At 44.3% G+C, this 18490-nt stretch overlaps 1 protein-coding gene across 1 annotated transcript; it reads right to left on the bottom strand.

The window, feature by feature from the left end:
• Window positions 1–285: 285 nt before the first annotated feature.
• Window positions 286–17686, bottom strand: LOC6037556 (T-complex protein 1 subunit eta). Its single transcript, XM_001847402.2, has 4 exons — window positions 17534–17686; window positions 16983–17081; window positions 1127–2243; window positions 286–1064 (listed from the first exon to the last, which is right to left on the bottom strand). Exons 1-4 carry the CDS (start codon window positions 17534–17536, stop codon window positions 655–657), a joined length of 1629 nt encoding a protein of 542 aa, XP_001847454.1. The 5' UTR covers window positions 17537–17686; the 3' UTR covers window positions 286–654.
• Between the last annotated feature and the right edge of the window lie 804 nt (window positions 17687–18490).

Genomic DNA, 18490 nt, shown 5'->3' with positions numbered 1-18490 from the left:
GGTCGGTCCATCCGATACCAAATTTATTCAAAAGGAAGCAAGCAAAATAAGAGCTTCCTTAACATCAACAGGAAGCAACATTTGAAGCAAATTTAAGCACAGCCCTTGAAACGGTAACCAACAGAAAAAAAGAAACCCGAAGAACTCGCTCAAGATTCAGCCAATTCAGCAGTCCGAGGCAAATAAATACATATGGGATGGGACGTGTGATGAAACATGAAGCCTCCGCGTCGCGACCAACGCGACGGGGGCACCAATCAAACGTAGGAAAGCAACAATGAACTCTTTTTTTTTGTTCGTTGAGAAAATGTGTAACCAAAAGCGAGACTTTTGTCGTTTCTTTATTGATCTCTTCTTTTTTAGTGTGTGTGTTTGTTGTAATACAATTCATACAGAGATGATGTGTTGGATTTGCTGCTCGATGAGTGTTTGCTTTTTATGCAACGTGCTTGCTTTTTTTGAGTAGGACAAACCTGAACTTAAGTGACGAATGTATGAGAGGCACTGCAGAAACACTCGACGATGTGTGCACTGCACAAATTAGTAGTCGATAAGTAGCACTAGGATGACTTGCTGGTTAAAAGGGGGAAAGATGTGAGTCGTGTTAGGGCTAGAGAAGCTAAGCTTTGTTCTTTTGGGAGGGGGGCGAAGGATTTAGAATGGACGACCCATGCCGCGTCCCATCGGAGCCTGGGGCATTTCTCCGCCGGCCGATCTGGGACTCTTGATCGTTTCGTCGACCGACAGGATCATGCAGGTCGCCTCGCAGGCCGCCGTCAACGCGTTGATCTTGATGACCGACGGTTCCCACACGAACGCCTCGAAGTTGTCCGCAATGTGCTCCTTCAGGATGTCCACGCCGTACCACTGGCAACCTTGTGCGTGCTTCTGTCGCAGTTTGTTCAGAATGTTGGTCGCGTCGAAGCCGGCGTTGTCGCACAGCTGTCGGGGAATGATTTCCAGCGCCTTGGCGATCGCCCCAATCAGCAGCTGCTCCTTGCCGGCGATGGTGCGCGAGTAGTCACGCAGCATCTTGGACAGTTCCATCTCGATGGCGCCACCACCTGGGAAAGATGAAGCAAATTTAGTGAAATTTCAACTATAACTATGTTTCGTAGCTTCTTACCAGCAACAACGGAATCGTTACGGATCGTACGCCTCACGATCATGATGGCGTCATGCAGCGATCGTTCCGTCTCCTCCAGGAACTGTTCCGCTCCACCGCGTAGGATCATGGTGCAAGTTTTCGCGTTCGGGCAACCCTGGAAGATGTTGAACCGCTCGCCGCCAACCTGTCGCTCTTCGAAGTGGGCGCACTTGCCCAGCACTTTGTCGTCAATGTCCGTCACGGTAGTCATGACGGCGCCACCACACGCCTTCAGCGTCCGCTTGAGATCCTCTTCCTGGACGCGGCCAGCGCAGAACATGTCCCGGTCGGCAAAGTACTGCGTTGCGACGTCACCAATGGGCAGCTTGGACAGCACGACCTGAGCTCCCGACTTGTAGATCTTTTCCAGCTTGTCGTACAGGATCTGCCACTCGGCATCGACCACCTTCTGGTACTCGGCCACATTATCGACACGCACCTCCGCGTTGTCACGTTCGGCCTTCAGCTCCAGCTCGATGTTCAACAGCGCAATCTTGACGTTCTCGTACGATTTGGGCTGCATCTCGAAGCCGGCGTACGCGAAGGTCTTCTTGAAGGCCACACCATCAATCAGCATCGATTCTTCCAGCGCTCCACCGGCGATCTTCTTGATACCGATCATGTTCAACGGCAGCAACACGTCCAACGTCGTAACCGCGTCGACGACCATCTTCGAGAAAAAGTCCTTCTGCTGGTGAATCAGCTTCGAGTTCATCGCCGTGGCCGCGCACTTTTCCAGCAAGGCACGGTGCTTCTCGTTGTCGTGCTTCTCGATCTTGAACGCCAGCTCGTTGATGCGCGACACGCACAGGTTCAGCGCCTTCCGGACGGCCTTGATGGCAATCCGCGGATGTACGCCCTCCTCGATGAAAGGCTTCAGCTGTTTGAGAAATTCGCCCGCCAGCAGCACCACGCTGGTCGTTCCGTCACCCACCTCGGCGTCCTGCGACTTGGCAATGTCGACGAGCGTTTTGGCCGCCGGATGGACAATGTCCAGCAGCTTCATGATGGTGGCACCGTCGTTCGAAATGGTCGCCTTGCCGTTGTTCTCCACGATCAGCTTGTCCATGCCGCGCGGGCCCAACGTGGTGCGGACCTGATATGGAAGAGGTAGAGACAAAGAAAACTTATAGAACTGCGTTGTCGAGAGTGGACGTTGTCTGGGTTGCCGCCTCGAAACTTCTCGGTTGGTAAAATTTAAATTGTGCGTATTATGGAAAATAATCAGCGACAAGATTCCGATACGGAAATGCCCTCTGTGAATTGGGCCGAAAATAATTAGGGGGTGGGTCGGCCCGGATAAGAAGAAGAATCAAAGCCGGTAGCGAAAAACCACATTTAAACACTCTAAAACCGCGAGGGCCTAATAGAAAAAGACAAATGAATCTTGTCTTTCGAAACGTAAATACAAGCGTACGAGATCCATACGGTAACAGAGGACGCACTTTCTAATGGTGCAAAGATAGTGTGTGTGATAGTGTTCAACAAAATGCAGATAGTTTCTTTATTCCGCAAAATTCCAAAAAGATTCTAAAAGAACATGAATCAACACTTACCTACTTGAAATAAAACGCAAAGATTTGCTTTGACATTAAACTTTTTAGCATTAACTTTGAAAAATATTTGCAACGGCCTTAATCAACGATAGTATAAAACGATCAACAAATAATAATTTATAGTGTTTTAATTCAATTGATTAGTTTCATGAATTATCAATAAATTTAAAAAACTGCTTTTAATGATGTTTTGCCTGAAATTTATTGAAATACTTAAATTTTCCTATTGCTGAAATTAGGTAAAGAAAAAATAGTCTTTATTGCACTTATTTTAATAATTCTTGTTTTGATGAAAACAATGGCAACATTTCAAAAGGCATCATGAACATTTTGACACTTTCTGGGTTATTGCATATTCTGAAAGTACTCCTGAGCAATTCGCTACCAAAACCGAAAATGGATTTTATTTGTATTTTTTTATTTGGCTCAAACTTTTTTTTTTTTTTTTTTTTTTTCCTTGGATGGCCCACCTCTAACCCATACACAGTTTTTGTAGCATGGAAGGTTTACGAGCAGATATCTTTCGATAATTCGTCGTTCGTGTTTTGAGAGTGTCCTTTAATCTTAACTCTACTTCCGTGTATGCCCATCCTTATCTCTCGTATCTTATCTCAAGGCGCTCTTACAAATCCTATGTCGAGTCTTTTATTAATCAGATTGCAGCACTTTATCCATTTAGGGTATTGGAACCATTTGCTATTCCACACGCATATGAGCACATAGGGATAAACCGCGCCCAGATTCGCGTTACTTTTGATCAGGTTTATCATATGCGGCCCAAAGTGATCCCATGCGAATGCGTACCGATAATGAAGATGGCCGACTGTCATAACGTGCTCTTCCTCACAGTACCATCGTGGGTCACTTCTACTCCAACGGCCGTTGCCGTACAAACTCCTTGCAGCTCCGTTTGAACTCGTTTATATTGCTCGTCATCTTTGCTGCCTCTGGAAGCTGGTTGTAAAGTTTAAAACCTTTGTAAAACAGCGAGTTCTGCGTACACGCCTTCCTCCAAATCTGCAATCTGATATCGTCAGCTCCTCTAGTGTCGTGCTCATGGATATCCCTTCCGCATACCATGGCTTCCGTCAAGTATTGTGGTGCCATCCTTTCCTTCACACGAAAAACAAAGACAAGTGTGTTGTATTCGATCCGTTGCTTCACCGACATCCACTGCAGACATTCCAGCATGCTCCGTCTCGGTGTCAGTCTATCACATCTAAGGATGAGCCGCATGATTTTGCTTTGGAGAACTTGCATCCTCTTCAGTTGCCGTTGTGTTGCCAAGAACAAGATCGATGAGCAGTAGTCGAAGTGCGGTGCGATCAGCGAGTTGTACAACTGAACCTTTGTCTCTGCTGTCAAGTAACGATTAATCCGGCACAAGACGCCAAACTTCCGCGCTGCCTTCCGAATGGTGTAGTCAATGTGCTCGTTGAAATTCAGCTTTTCATCCAGCATGACCCCGAGGTATTTCATCGTAGTTACCCGCTCCACGTTTCCACCATCCATCTGTACACTCCTTCTACACTCGTTGGTCTGCCGTGTCGTCACCACCATGCACTTTGTCTTCGCAATGTTCAGCTGCAGCTTCTTCCACTTCAACCATTCTGAGAACCGGCCCAACTCTTCGTTCATGACATCAAAACATTCATCAAAACTGTCACCAACCACAAACAGGACCGTGTCATCGGCGAACAGGTTCACCTGTACTCTCTTCAGCGCTTGTTTGATGTCGTTTATGTAGAGGATAAATAATAGTGGCCCTAGCACGCTTCCTTGCGGTACACCGAGGTCCACTGCTGTTTCCGCTGAGACTGCGTCGTTGTACTTCGTGACCTGCTTCCGGTTTTCTAGGTAACTGCCGAACCATTTCAAGACCGTTCCGCGAATCCCGCTTTTTCTCAGCACACTTAACAACTTAGTCCGGTCAATGGTTTCGAACGCCCGCTTCAAGTCTACGAAGACTGACAGAACAATGTTTCCTTTTTCGATACACTGCTTCCACTTCAGCAACAGGAGATTCAAAGCCGACTCGCACGAATGATGTTTTCGGAAGCCGGATTGCTCTTTCAGCAGAACACCCGTTCGGTCTATGAACGCCGCAAGTTGTTCCTTCACGATCGTTTCCATTACCTTCTCATACAGCGGCAGCATGTTGATAGGTCTGTGATCTTCAGGTTTCTTGGATTTTGAAATTTTCGGGATGGGAATTACCAAGGTCTTTTTCCATGCGTCCGGGAATTCACCTCGTGACAGCGATTTGTTGACGATGTCCAGTAAGTCCACAGCAACAACGTCCAAAGCGTCCACCATTACCCGTTTCGTGACGTTTTCAACACCAGCACAATCCTTCAGTGATCGTACCGTTTCCTTAAGCTTGCTCATTGTTATTGGGTGAAACTCACACAACAGCTCCTCCGGTTCCGTCCTTCCTTCCTCCGGCGTAAACGTCGTTGCTGGAATCCCTGCATTTATCTCCTCCACACTCCGCACAAAGAAGTTATTGAGAAGCCTTGCCGTTTCCGCATCTCCCGTGGCTTTCCAAACACTATCTCCATCGGCGGCTGTCCGCCTGGCTGGATCAGCGATTTCAAACACCGCCAAAGCTTCTTTGAATCTCCGCCGCAGCTCCTTATGTCTTCGTTGACCGATGAGTTCTTTGATGTGCGGATTTGTTTAACGTAGCGGTTTCTGCTAATCTTATACATATCCCAGTCCGTGGCCGCCTTGGTGACTTTATACTTCCGGTAGGCGTTATCTCTCAATGTTTTCAGCGTTCTAAGGTGATCACCGTACCAGTCGTTCGGGTTTGCACGTTCATCAACGCGGACGTCAACGAGGCTTCCAACTGCTGCTACCATTACTGTATCAAACTGCTCTCCCGCTTCGTTCACTGACACCGTTGGATCCTATCGACTCCTGTTTGAACGCAGGGCCTCTTGCAGCTTCGCTTTAGAATACCGACTCCAGCTAAGACGTGTCTTTTTCCGCTCGGTGAGATGTACGCTGCTTGTTGTGGTGCTAATACTGATGGTTTCGTGGTCGGATAATTTAAGCTCCTCTAAAACACGTGCATTTCCAACCTCCACGTTTGTGAACACGAGGTCAATCATTGTGCTGCTACTCGGCCCGACGCGGGTCGGTTCTGTAACTAACTGCTTCATCCCCAAAGCCTCCGTGACGTTTTTCAGTTCTCGTGAATAACCTTGCTCGTTCCACCGAATGTTGAAGTCTCCGGCGAATACGTTTGCTCGTTCGTCCACAAAAAACGCCCCTGAGCCACGTTTCTAGGCTGTCGACGAAAGTAGCGTCGCTGCTGCTCGGTGAGTGGTAGACTCCTCCATAGATACCGTTCAGGGTTGGGCTCTTGATGTCAATTGCGAGGAACCAGTTGTCACCAGCCACGAAATTTGATATCGTCTCAAAATCAATCCGATCATCCACGTACATTGAGACTCCTCCCGTGTGAGCTGACCTGGACAAACAATCACTTCTCCTGTAGTTCTCAATCTCGTACTCGTCAAGATCATGTTGTGAAGTCAAGTGCGTTTCTGTCAATATCACCAGTTTCGGCTTGTTCTGTTCGATTATCACCCTAAGCTCGTCAACGTGTGTCCTCATGCCCGCTACGTTCATATACAGTATTTCTCCTACGTGTTGTGGTTGCTACAGTGTATAGTCAACAAGCTTATTTCGCCTTCCCTGCTGCTTCCTGTACACCGGACACTCGCTGCTCCACACTGCATGGTTCACGTCGATGTCAGCATTCCTCTCCTTCCTTAGCTTCTCGCAATTTGAACACTTTTCACTCTCCGCCTTACAATCCTTCAACTCGTGCGCTCCACTGCAGATCGGACAGGTGATAACGGCGGCTTTACAGTCGGCTCCTTTGTGGTTAAACCCGTTGCACTTGAAGCACCTAAGTACCTGTAGTCCATCGAAGACACGACAACGCTTCCAGCCGCAGTTCACTTTTCCAGCGTCCAATACCTTAAAGTAGGTTTCTGCGTCTAACTCAACTATTGCGTTGTTGTTGTCGTAGCTCCACTTTTCGTTTCGATAGCTCCTGCACAGTTTGAAGTGTTTCAGGCTGGCAAACGAATCGTTGTGGTCCATCAACGTCTCACGCAGTTCGTCCTCCTCCAACTCATCAGGCATGCCGATAATCTTGATGGTCGGTTTCAAGGTATCCCGAAGTCGTACGTCGTACCGTTCTCCAAGCTGCTTCTTGACGTTCTCCTGCAGTACCTGAACGGAAGCCTCATCCTTCAATGCAACAACAACTTCGCCATTTTTGTTTGTGTAAACACGCTGGACGTTCAGATTTTTGGAACTGACTTTTTTCTGCACTTCCATCCGGGCGTTCTCAACCTCAACTCCTTCCTTCGGCTTGATAACAACGATCGGATCCGGCTTCTTGCTTTGTTTCTCTTTCTGCTCCTCTTCCGTCATCAAAACTCTCTGCTGCACCACCTTCGCAAAGCTCGTTTTTGGAGTAACGAACTCTGTCACTGTGTCTCCCGCTTCTCCTTCTTTTCTTTTCTTCGATTCACCGTCCTCCGCTTCTTCAGCTTTCCTTTTCTTCGACTCTGATCGAGTCTGAACACGGTTTCCGGTTCCTTTCTTGTTGTCACTCACTGTTGAAGTCTTTTTGTCACGCACTAATTCCTCGCGCACGATTTTCCGCACAGCCGATTCAAAGTTTTTCACAAAATTAATTATGCATGACAAATCTCCAATTTTCGCAACAACTTCTGACAGAATTCTTTCCGTGTGTCCATCGTCTTTCTCGCGCAAACACGCATCACACACAAAGACAGAATTCGGTAGCTTCGACAGCACCTCGATTTTTTCTGCCGTCTCGCGAGGCAAGCAGTCTACGTGTATTGGCCGTCGACACTTGCCAAAACAATGCACACACTGGACTGTATCGTCAACAGGCAGAGAGCACTGCGCGCACGGACCATTCTTCCCTCCACCCTTCCCTTCGCCCGTATCCATCGCGGCGGGTATTGTGCCGGGGAGACAAACAAACACAGAATTATGGAGAGGGATACTTAGCTTCGGAGTTTTGGCAGATTTATCCCGTCGAAAATCCTTGGCTAGTCACCGTCCTGCGACTTAACTCCAGTGTCCACTTGCACGATGCAGCTTCTTCGACAGATATTAAATAATTTTGGTCTTCAAACTGAACTATGACACACTTAAAAAGACACTTATATCGCGGGTCATTTAAAATGCAACCGTTCAATTGAATACAACAACACAACTTTGTGGGGCCTTCCCTATGACCAAAGAAGCTTTTTTATGTCATTGGTTCACCCATCCAAGTCTCCATACACTTTTGGCTGCTGTCCATTGAAACTAATGGCTTGGCCAGCGTAGCACGAGACTCGACTTGGGTAATCCCAGGGTCGGCAAACTACTAGGTGATTCAAGGGAGATGGTGATCGAACAGAAAAACACGACGGATTCAATTTTCACTTGCAGCACTTTATTATTGTTTCTGTAAGTGTGGGTGTGGGTGTGTTTAGTGTGGGTTGTTGGGGCTAACGTACCGTTAAAAGCTCAGCCGATGATCGCGCTCCGGCGATGTTACGGGCCGGCAGAGGAGCTCCAGCTCCACTCTGCGGCGTCGGTCCCACTGGGGGCTGGCTGACGGGCTGCTTGATCCGGTCTTCGTCGCCGGTGCAGCGGTTCTTCTCCGGACTCCTTCGCCGGATGTTGTTCTGGACGACCAGCAGGCGTTGCTGGCTTCGTTCGGGCAGGCGTCTTCCCTCCTTGACGAATCGGCACGCTCCGGAGTCCACCGATTCGAGCGTGCCGAGAGGGGTCCCTCCTTGACGATGAAGGCCAGCGGCCTGAGGGTTGTCGTCCTTTACGGTTATGGCGCGGGAGGCGCCAGACGACGGGGTGGTCCTACGACGATTAGACGTAGGCAGAGCGCGACGCGACTTATACTGCCTAGGCCGACCAATCCGGGTGAACGCGCGCTCACGGAACCTCCTGGTCCCGCACTTCCGCGTGAAGGCGATTGGCTACCTTCACTCCAACGAGCGCGAACTGTCCACTCGGACGCCTGTAGATTAAAAGAGGCCGATCCTCCCCAGATCGGCGCTTTTATTGTTGATCCCAAGTCCAGGATTTCCCCATCCATTTTCCCGCTCTGTCGCATGGGCGCTGCCATGCTGCCCCATCGGGAAATAGATGGACATCGGCTTCACTTACAGCGGCACGCTTCACCCCTTTCCAACTGTCAAGTGTGGTGAATGTGTAATAAAAATACTGAAGCGAAGCATGAATTCGTTAAGGATTGTGACCAACGGTTACACTATCCACTACCCCGGCGAAAAAATGTGAAGGCACGAAGTGAATGAACATTTTTTTAAGCGAAATGCATTTCCAAAATCGTCTTCAGCACTCCTCGGGTTCGCAGACTTGTGTAAGTGGTCACTTGTTTATGTACTAGCCTCATTGTAGGCACATTTCTGCGTGTCCTGGTGACAATCAATCTCAAAGTTTATTGAAATTATTCAAAATATTGAAAAAGTTGGCATAGCAAACAAATACAAATAAATAAATTAAAATTTAGACATGCACTACAATTTAAAATAAATTATTTAAAAGAATCCCAAAATATTAGTAGACAACTCTATTTACAATTTTACATAAGCGTTCTTCAACGACTTCAACTTCCATGGACTATGCGCATTTAATCCAATTTTAGATCACATTCGATCATATTCGGAAGTTCACCACAAGGGTTCATTCCTGACGGGTCAACTGTCTGACAGTTCCCGAAACGTCTCTAATCTGTCAAAGGTCAGCATATCGCATTGTTTACATTGCGTATATGTGAAAGTGTATTCAGGTGAAAATTTACTCACAAGTTCGGTATAAATGTGTTGAAAATTGGCCGAAAATTCAACGAAAGGACAAGGTAAGTGTAATGCATTACAAACATAACGAAAATCTTCTATTTCAGGGTAATTTTGACTAGTATTGGTGGGCCACAGAGGGCAAAATAGTGCGTGGAAGATCGCTGCCAGGAACGCAGTCTTTTTTCAAAGACTGGCCTGCAGGAGTCCACTGAAAATCCCGGGATTCACCATGATAGCCATCTTGACGCGCAAGATCAGCTACAGGTAAGAAATTTTTGTGTACACATTAAAATTTTTGATCGATATTGCGCCTTGCAGCAATTTCTAGAGTTTTGTGTCAATCGTGCTAGACCTAGATTTTTTCATCACACTGCTTTGCAGGACTGAGAACTGTCAACTTTGCGCACTTTGCACCTCAGTAGAGTGCTGCGGGAAAATTTTCATCACAGTTGGCAAACTGATTTTCCATCACACTATCAAAACTGTAATGCATCGCCTTCTAACCGTAATCTAGTCACCAAGCTGTGATAGCCGAGGCAGTAAGTCATTGAGATGGTCTGTTAAAGGTTCCTGGCTCGATTCTCGTAGTTGGAACTTGTGAGTTTTTTTTACAGGCTATTTTTTTTCCTAATGAGCTCGAGGGCATAATTCTATCGGCCACCTCGAGATGTGTTCGCTGAGTCCGTAAACGGTACCATGTATTGGCTATAAATTTAACAGAGTTCTGGCTAAAATCAATACTTCGTAGACGAAAGAAGCCTTTACATTTTTCAGTAAAAACAGTTATTACCCTATTAGTGCTAGAACCGAAAGAACATATTTTTTTAAAAGACTTTATTAGAAAAGATTACATGTATTAAATGGCATTGGTACATCCGACAAGCTCCAGGGTAGCGAAGGGTAACAAATCATTTCTTGAATCCTCCATCGACGAAACTCCGAGCATTCGTCCATCTCGTATTAATCGTATTGATCGGTAGCGTGAATCCCGGGCAGCTTCCCCTCCGCCACTGTCTGTCGCCTCCCCATATGAGGACCGTAGAGGACGATAACCCTCATGCCACTGGCCTTCATCGCCATGAAGGGGCCCCTCTGGGCATCGCAGGATCATCGGGTACTGAAGACGCCTGTCCGCAACGTAGCCTGCAACGCACGCTGGTTGTCCACCATCCGTCCGGCAATAAGTCAAAGATCCATCTTAAATCACCGGAGACCACGATTCCGGAACAAGCCTTCGTCCCTTGAATCACTTTGCCAGTCCGTAAAACTTTCTCTTGGCTTGACGAGCCAATAGTTCTGAATTTCCAAAAATAAATAAATAAACATAAACAGCCTGCCATAGCAACGCATATCTTCGTCATCACTGTGAAGAAAAATCACTGTGATGAAAAAATACTGTGATGAAAATAATTGCGCAACACTCTAGTAAAGTGCAAAATGCGCAATAATTAAGATCAATAAAATTTTGTTAGGTCGACTGATCCCCTCACCACAACACCACCAGCCGCGCTCAGACCGAGGGTTATTAATTTTCGCCCCTTGGTCATCCACGAACTGGCCCGTTGAGCTATGGATCATCGATAACAATGGTGAGTAGTTTAGGTTCATTACAACACCAAAAACATATGCCATCTTGCCGCTCCCTCCTGTTCACGAAGGTGGGGTTCTCCACCCACACATTCTTTAGGGGAGAGTGGCTAAGACTAACACACACTAATCCCTCTTGCATATAGTTCAACTCTTGAAAAATATTACAGGATTATGTTTTTGTACTTTATTATTCATAACTAATTCATTATTTTCTCGTTTCTTTCCAGATATCGTCCACCTTTCAGTTATGCGTTCGGTGAGGCCGGGTAATCCAGATCAACTGACTTGGTCCAGGGTAGTGGGACATCGCCCGAAGAATCCCTAGCACCCAAGTCGGTGCCGATCGTGGCCACAACTTCACCAACGGAACCATACTAAGTGTCGACGGATATTAGGATTAAGAAACTAGAAAAGAAAAAGTTTAAATAAAGATTTTATGTGGGGCTTTCCCCTATTCTTGCTTGTTATTACTCCATGAAGGAAACAAGACTTCTTTTGATCACCTGCCAGGTATGACATCGTCACAGAGCTGGGTCCACGGCAATTCTGGTTCAACTGTTCCGCTTTTGGCCACCTTCCGGGCAAGACTCCGCCTGCTATCCGGTTCTTCGGTGCCTAGGATTAAGATTTGGATGGCCTCACAGGACTTACTCATCGCCTAATTTGTCGGCTCAATCCAGAAGGTAATTATTTAGTATTTTCAGGAGCGATTACCTTTCCAGGGATGACGTCACTTGTCAAATGCCTGGGTGTACAGTAACTAGTGGGTTCACATTCGGTTTACATTCCTCTATTAATCTCCTAATCTGCCGCCGGTTTGTATTCGCCGGTGCGGTACAGACTCTTGACCTGCTTATGGTCGTAAATTAAGATTTTCCTCTCAACACTACTGCTGGAGAGGACTCGACTGACGATCGCTATGATCGGGTACCAATCAGTCGCACTTTCTTCCCTACTGTTCTTGTATTGTATTGTTGTGTGTGTTGGAGGAATAGTGTGGTAGTCAAAATATAATTTAATTGCTCGTCAAGTCCAAACAATGAACACGAAAGAGACGAGACAAAATAAATAACACTGAATGCTGCTGCATGATTGTCGTGTATTAGACACATAAGGACGTTATTCACAGTATGTACAAGCAGCATAAAGTTCTAAAACTCGCTGCTGACCAAAATCAACGAACTAAGTCGTGCCAAAAACGATTTTGGAAAGCGCGCAAGATCCTCTTTTGAACAGGATCGTGAAGGACCGCGGCTTAAGTGCAATCTTCACAAATTTTTCGCTAGGGTAAGTGGACAGTGACCAACCGAGTTTACTCGGATTCCTGCCACCTCCCGTTGGAAAAATCCTTAGATTTTTCTGCTCGATTACACCCACCCTGATCACCTTTCGCGGATTTGAGCTGGGAGCCAATTGAAACTAATGGCTTGGCCAGCGTAGCACGAGACTCGACTTGGGTAATCCCAGGGTCGGCAAACTACTAGGTGATTCAAGGGAGATGGTGATCGAACAGAAAAACACGACGGATTCAATTTTCACTTGCAGCACTTTATTATTGTTTCTGTAAGTGTGGGTGTGGGTGTGTTTAGTGTGGGTTGTTGGGGCTAACGTACCGTTAAAAGCTCAGCCGATGATCGCGCTCCGGCGATGTTACGGGCCGGCAGAGGAGCTCCAGCTCCACTCTGCGGCGTCGGTCCCACTGGGGGCTGGCTGACGGGCTGCTTGATCCGGTCTTCGTCGCCGGTGCAGCGGTTCTTCTCCGGACTCCTTCGCCGGATGTTGTTCTGGACGACCAGCAGGCGTTGCTGGCTTCGTTCGGGCAGGCGTCTTCCCTCCTTGACGAATCGGCACGCTCCGGAGTCCACCGATTCGAGCGTGCCGAGAGGGGTCCCTCCTTGACGATGAAGGCCAGCGGCCTGAGGGTTGTCGTCCTTTACGGTTATGGCGCGGGGAGGCGCCAGACGACGGGGTGGTCCTACGACGATTAGACGTAGGCAGAGCGCGACGCGACTTATACTGCCTAGGCCGACCAATCCGGGTGAACGCGCGCTCACGGAACCTCCTGGTCCCGCACTTCCGCGTGAAGGCGATTGGCTACCTTCACTCCAACGAGCGCGAACTGTCCACTCGGACGCCTGTAGATTAAAAGAGGCCGATCCTCCCCAGATCGGCGCTTTTATTGTTGATCCCAAGTCCAGGATTTCCCCATCCATTTTCCCGCTCTGTCGCATGGGCGCTGCCATGCTGCCCCATCGGGAAATAGATGGACATCGGCTTCACTTACAGCGGCACGCTTCACCCCTTTCCAACTGTCAAGTGTGGTGAATGTGTAATAAAAATACTGAAGCGAAGCATGAATTCGTTAAGGATTGTGACCAACGGTTACACCATACAAAAATGGTACGTGAGCAATTCTCTACCAAAACCGGAAATGGATTTTATTTGTATTTTTTGATTTGGCTCAAACTTTGTGGGGGCCTTCCCTATGACCAAAGAAGCCATTTTGCATCATTAGTTTGTCCATATAAATTTCCATACAAATTTGGCAGCTGTTCATACAAAAATGGTACGTAAATATTCGAAAATCTGTAACTTTTGAAGGAATTTTTTGATCAATTTGGTGTCTTCGGCAAAGTTGTAGGTATTGTTAAGGACTATTTAGAAAAAATAGGTACACGGAAAAAAATTTCCCGATTTTTTATTAACTTTTTCACAAAAACTCAAATTCCCAAAATACGTATTTTTGATTTTCGAGATTTTTGATATGTTTTAGGGGACAAAAATCCGCAACTTTTGAGCTATAGAGAAACATGGTCAAAAAATCTGGCGCCGAGTTATGATTTTTTGAAAAACTGGTGATTTTTGGAAAAAATCGAAATTTCATACATAAAATTTTTTTGACCTCATTTTTTAATGCAAAATTGAATTTGCAATCGAAAAGCACTTTGCAGATTTTTTGATAAAGGGCTCCGTTTTCAAGATATAGCCACCGAAAGTTTGATTTCAGCGAAATATTTGCAGTTTTTCGATTTTTAAAAATAGTGACCATGAGTGACCATTTCTAAAAATATTTTTTTTTGAAAAGTTCAGAAAATTTGCTATAAAATTGTCTAAGAGACATTGAAGATTGGACCTCTGGTTGCTGAGATACAGCGGCTTAAAGAAAAAGAAACACGAAAATTGAAGTTTTCTAAGTCTCACCCAAACAGCCCACCATTTTCTAATGACGATATCTCAGCAATTAATGGTCCGATTTTCAATGTTAATACATGAAACATTCGTGAAATTTTCCGATCTCTTCGAAAAAAATATTTTGAATATTTTTAAATCAAGACTAACATTTTTAATGGGCATAATATTCAAAGTTTGGCCCTTTTAAAATGTTATTCTTGATTTAATTTTTTTCAAAATATTTTTTTCGAAAAGATCGGAAAATTTCACGAATGTTTCATGTATTAACATTGAAAATCGGACCATTAATTGCTGAGATATCGTCATTAGAAAATGGTGGGCTGTTTGGACTTAGAAAACTTCAATTTTGTGTTTCTTTCTTTAAGCCGCTGTATCTCAGCAACCAGAGGTCCAATCTTCAATGTCTCTTAGACAATTTTATAGCAAATTTTCTGAACTTTTCAAAAAAAATATTTTTAGAAATGGTCACTCATGGTCACTATTTTTAAAAATTGAAAAACTGCAAATATTTCGCTAAAATCAAACTTTCGGTGGCTATATCTTGAAAACGGAGCCCTTTATCAAAAAATCTGCAAAGTGCTTTTCGATTGCAAATTCAATTTTGCATTAAAAATGAGGTCAAAAATTTTATGTATGAAATTTCGATTTTTCCAAAATCACCAGTTTTTCAAAAATCATAACTCGGCGCCAGATTTTGACCATGTTTCTCTATAGCTCAAAAGTTGCGGATTTTTGTCCCCTAAAATATCAAAAATCTCGAAAATCAAAAATACGTATTTTGGGAATTTGAGTTTTTGTGAAAAAGTTAATAAAAAATCGGGAAATTTTTTTCCGTGTACCTATTTTTTCTAAATAGTCCTTAACAATACCTACAACTTTGCCGAAGACACCAAATTGATCAAAAATTCCTTCAAAAGTTACAGATTTTCGAATATTTACGTACCATTTTTGTATGAACAGCTGCCAAATTTGTATGGAAATTTATATGGACAAACTAATGATGCAAAATGGCTTCTTTGGTCATAGGGAAGGCCCCCACAAAGTTTGAGCCAAATCAAAAAATACAAAAAATAAAAATGGTCGAAATCGGCCGGTTTTGTAGAGAATTGCTCACGTAAATATTCAAACAGCTGTAACTTTTGAGTGAATTTTCTGATCAATTTGGTGTCTTCGGCAAAGTTGTATTTTACCTATCGACAAAAAATGGGTATTGCGCGTATTCCCGAAAAAGACACGCGGCAAACCAGCCTCGAAACGACGCGCCGCACTTTCGGCAAATGCGCGCTGTCAAATCCCATACTGTGCGTTTTGTTTTTGTTGATCATCTTCTTCGAATTGCATGGCATTGTTGCCGGAAATGTTCTTTATTGCACCAAAAGTGTAGAAAATCGTTGGCAACAGTGTCTGCGGCACATTCTGAAATGCCGCGCGGCGTGTACCTTCGAAAGAAACGGATACACGGGAAAAAATTGCAGATTTTTGAATCAACTTTTTTTCACAAGAACTCAATTTCCCAAAATAAGTATTTTTTTTTTATTTTCGAGACTTTCGAAATTTTTTGATATGTTTTAGGGAACAAAACCCCGCAACTTTTGAGCCATAAAGAAACACGGTCAGCCGCCGAGTTATACATTTTTGAAAAAATAGTGATTTTTGAAAAAAAAAAATCGAAATTTCATGCAAAAACAAATTTGACATTATTTTTTAATCCAAAATTGAAATTTGCAATCGAAAAGAACTTAACAGATTTTTTGATAAAGGGCTCTGTTTTTAGGATATAGTTTGATTTTAGCGAAATATTAGCAGTTTTCCGATTTTAAAAAATAGTGACGAATGACCATTTCTAAAAATATTTTTTTTTAAGTTCAGAAAATTTGCTATATTTTTTTAAAGAGACATTGGTTAGACCTCTGGTTGCTGAGATACAGCGGCTTCAAGAAAAAGAAACAGAAAAATGAAGTTTTCTAAGTCTCAACCAAACAACCCATCATTTTCTAATGCCGATATCTCCGCAACTAACTAATGGTCCGATTTTTAATGTAAAGAGATGAAACATTCGTGAAATTTTCCGATCTCTTCGAAAAAAATAAAATCAAGACTAGCATTTGAAATGGGCGTAATATGCAATGTTCATCACTTGCTCGAAAAATACCCAAATGTTTGAAAGTTTCTACTTGAAACATTGTAGCATGTCGATACGTTTCCTTCAAACAAGAAACACTGTTGGATGACTCGGTTTTACCATATTTTTGGATTTGAGCATCATTTTAGTTTCATTTGACCAAATTCCATCCCCAATGGACACTGGCGGTACTTGAAAAGCACGTCCCGAGATAGGAAAGGGTGTTTCATCTTCAAGGGTTTAATTTTGCCGAAATTCTTCGTGAAAATTCTTCAAAAAGGTTTGAAAATGTCCTAATTCAAAATTACACCATATTGCGCTTATTATGAACCTTATTAATTGAAAGTTTGAGTTAAATAAAGGGCCTACATCGGGGAAGCAACAACTTTGTATAGGAGCTGTTGTAGTCGAAGTCGCTTCAGACGCTACCTGACACACCGCAGCTGATAATAAACTAGCACCAAATTACAGTTACTGCTGCAATTACTCACCGCATCGACAATCGACTGGCAGGCGTTGATGTTGGAGATGAGCTGCGGTTTGCCCTGGGAGGTGTCGGTGCCTTCCTTCAGCAGTACAATTTGGGGTTGCTGCAAAAGAACATTGGTAAAAAGGAATTAATTCGGTTTTGCTTGAGTGAATCATCATGTTAGGGTAACGGTCGACAGTCGGCACTTTTTCTTTCTTTGTGTTGGTGCTTCTTCCGCACAAGACCCACAAGATCCAAGTGAGCTGCGCCCACACCATTCTGTTCGGGTTGAATGTTCCAAAATAAATTGCAGTTTTATTGAATAATTTTAGAAGTTTATCGATTTTTCTGGTCGACACACTGAGACAATACAATTTTAAAATAATTGCACCAAAATTTTACCATAAAACTAGCACAAAAGCGGCAGAAATTGCTCACTCAAAAACCATTTGGTCACGGCGTACGAAAACAGCATGTTTTCTGCTCGCCGGGAAGAAAACTCTGCTCACATGATTATTTTCGCCAGAAGTGCACAAATTTCAACTCGACTCGCTCGAACTTCACCCAACTTACCATTTTGAGGCTTGTGCTGGTGGAAATTGCTAGAATTTCACGGAAAATATGCAATTTAAGTACGAATTTCTACTCGTTCACTGAAAAACCTCTAACCGAGAGCACACATGAACGAAAAGACCGACTGCGGGAATTTGACAGACTGCGGCGGAGTCGATACTTCTGCCAGAAATATCGAAGCTCGCGCGTCTGCTTGCCAGAGGTGCCAGAAGAGACACTGTACAGATCTATGAGATTCCTTGTTACAGACATATATGTAGAGGAAATACTCGTATCTTTGGCAGATGAAGGATTTGGCTCTAAATATGTCGTTTATAGAACCTTTTCAAATAGAATTCCTAAAATATTTTTTAAAAAGTTGTGATTGTTTGGCTACGTTTTGAAAACGCTTCACTTTATTTGAAATTCTCTGAGCAAAAAACTACTTAACCCTCTCCCGCCCATGGTTACTCCAGAGCACCAAAATTTTGAACTCAAATATCTCGGAACTGACACAACTTTAAAGCGCCATGAAAAGTTCCCACTGAGAAATGTAACGCCCCGATCGGCCGATTTTATTCTACCATCAGGCTGATCGGGTCGTTACATTTCTCAGTGGGAAGTTGCAGGTGTTCATGTAGAATGTATACCAACATCTTCCCAAATTTCATCAAATTTGGTTAAGCACAAACGACCGATTCTTCGGCTCCTTTTTAAAAAAAATCCAAGTTTTTTTCAGCATTTTGGCTGTAATGGCAAAATAAAAGAAGAAACCCCCCAATGTTATTACATATTTGGAAAGATAATTGATTTTCCTACAAAGAAATATCATGCAGAATGAACCATATAGTACCTGTGCTTCCCCTGAAATAAAAATGTAGCGTGACGGGACAACATCGTAAAACTAAACTTTTAAAAGGCACACCAATACAATCGCTACAGTTTTGCCAGTTTGATTTTTAAAAACTTTTGCTCTTC

Source organism: Culex quinquefasciatus, chromosome 3, assembly GCF_015732765.1.
Source record: "Culex quinquefasciatus strain JHB chromosome 3, VPISU_Cqui_1.0_pri_paternal, whole genome shotgun sequence".
Taxonomy (NCBI): Eukaryota; Metazoa; Arthropoda; class Insecta; order Diptera; family Culicidae; genus Culex; species Culex quinquefasciatus.
This window is presented reverse-complemented; position numbering and strand designations above follow the sequence as displayed.

What these genes read in the sequence shown, in the direction of transcription:
- LOC6037556 (XM_001847402.2), bottom strand. An exon ending in GCCAGTCGATTGTCGATGCG is followed by an intron (nt 2,244 to 16,982) that starts GTGAGTAATTGC and finishes CTTCCATATCAG; the next exon opens with GTCCGCACCACGTTGGGCCC. An exon ending in TAACGATTCCGTTGTTGCTG is followed by an intron (nt 1,065 to 1,126) that starts GTAAGAAGCTAC and finishes CATCTTTCCCAG; the next exon opens with GTGGTGGCGCCATCGAGATG.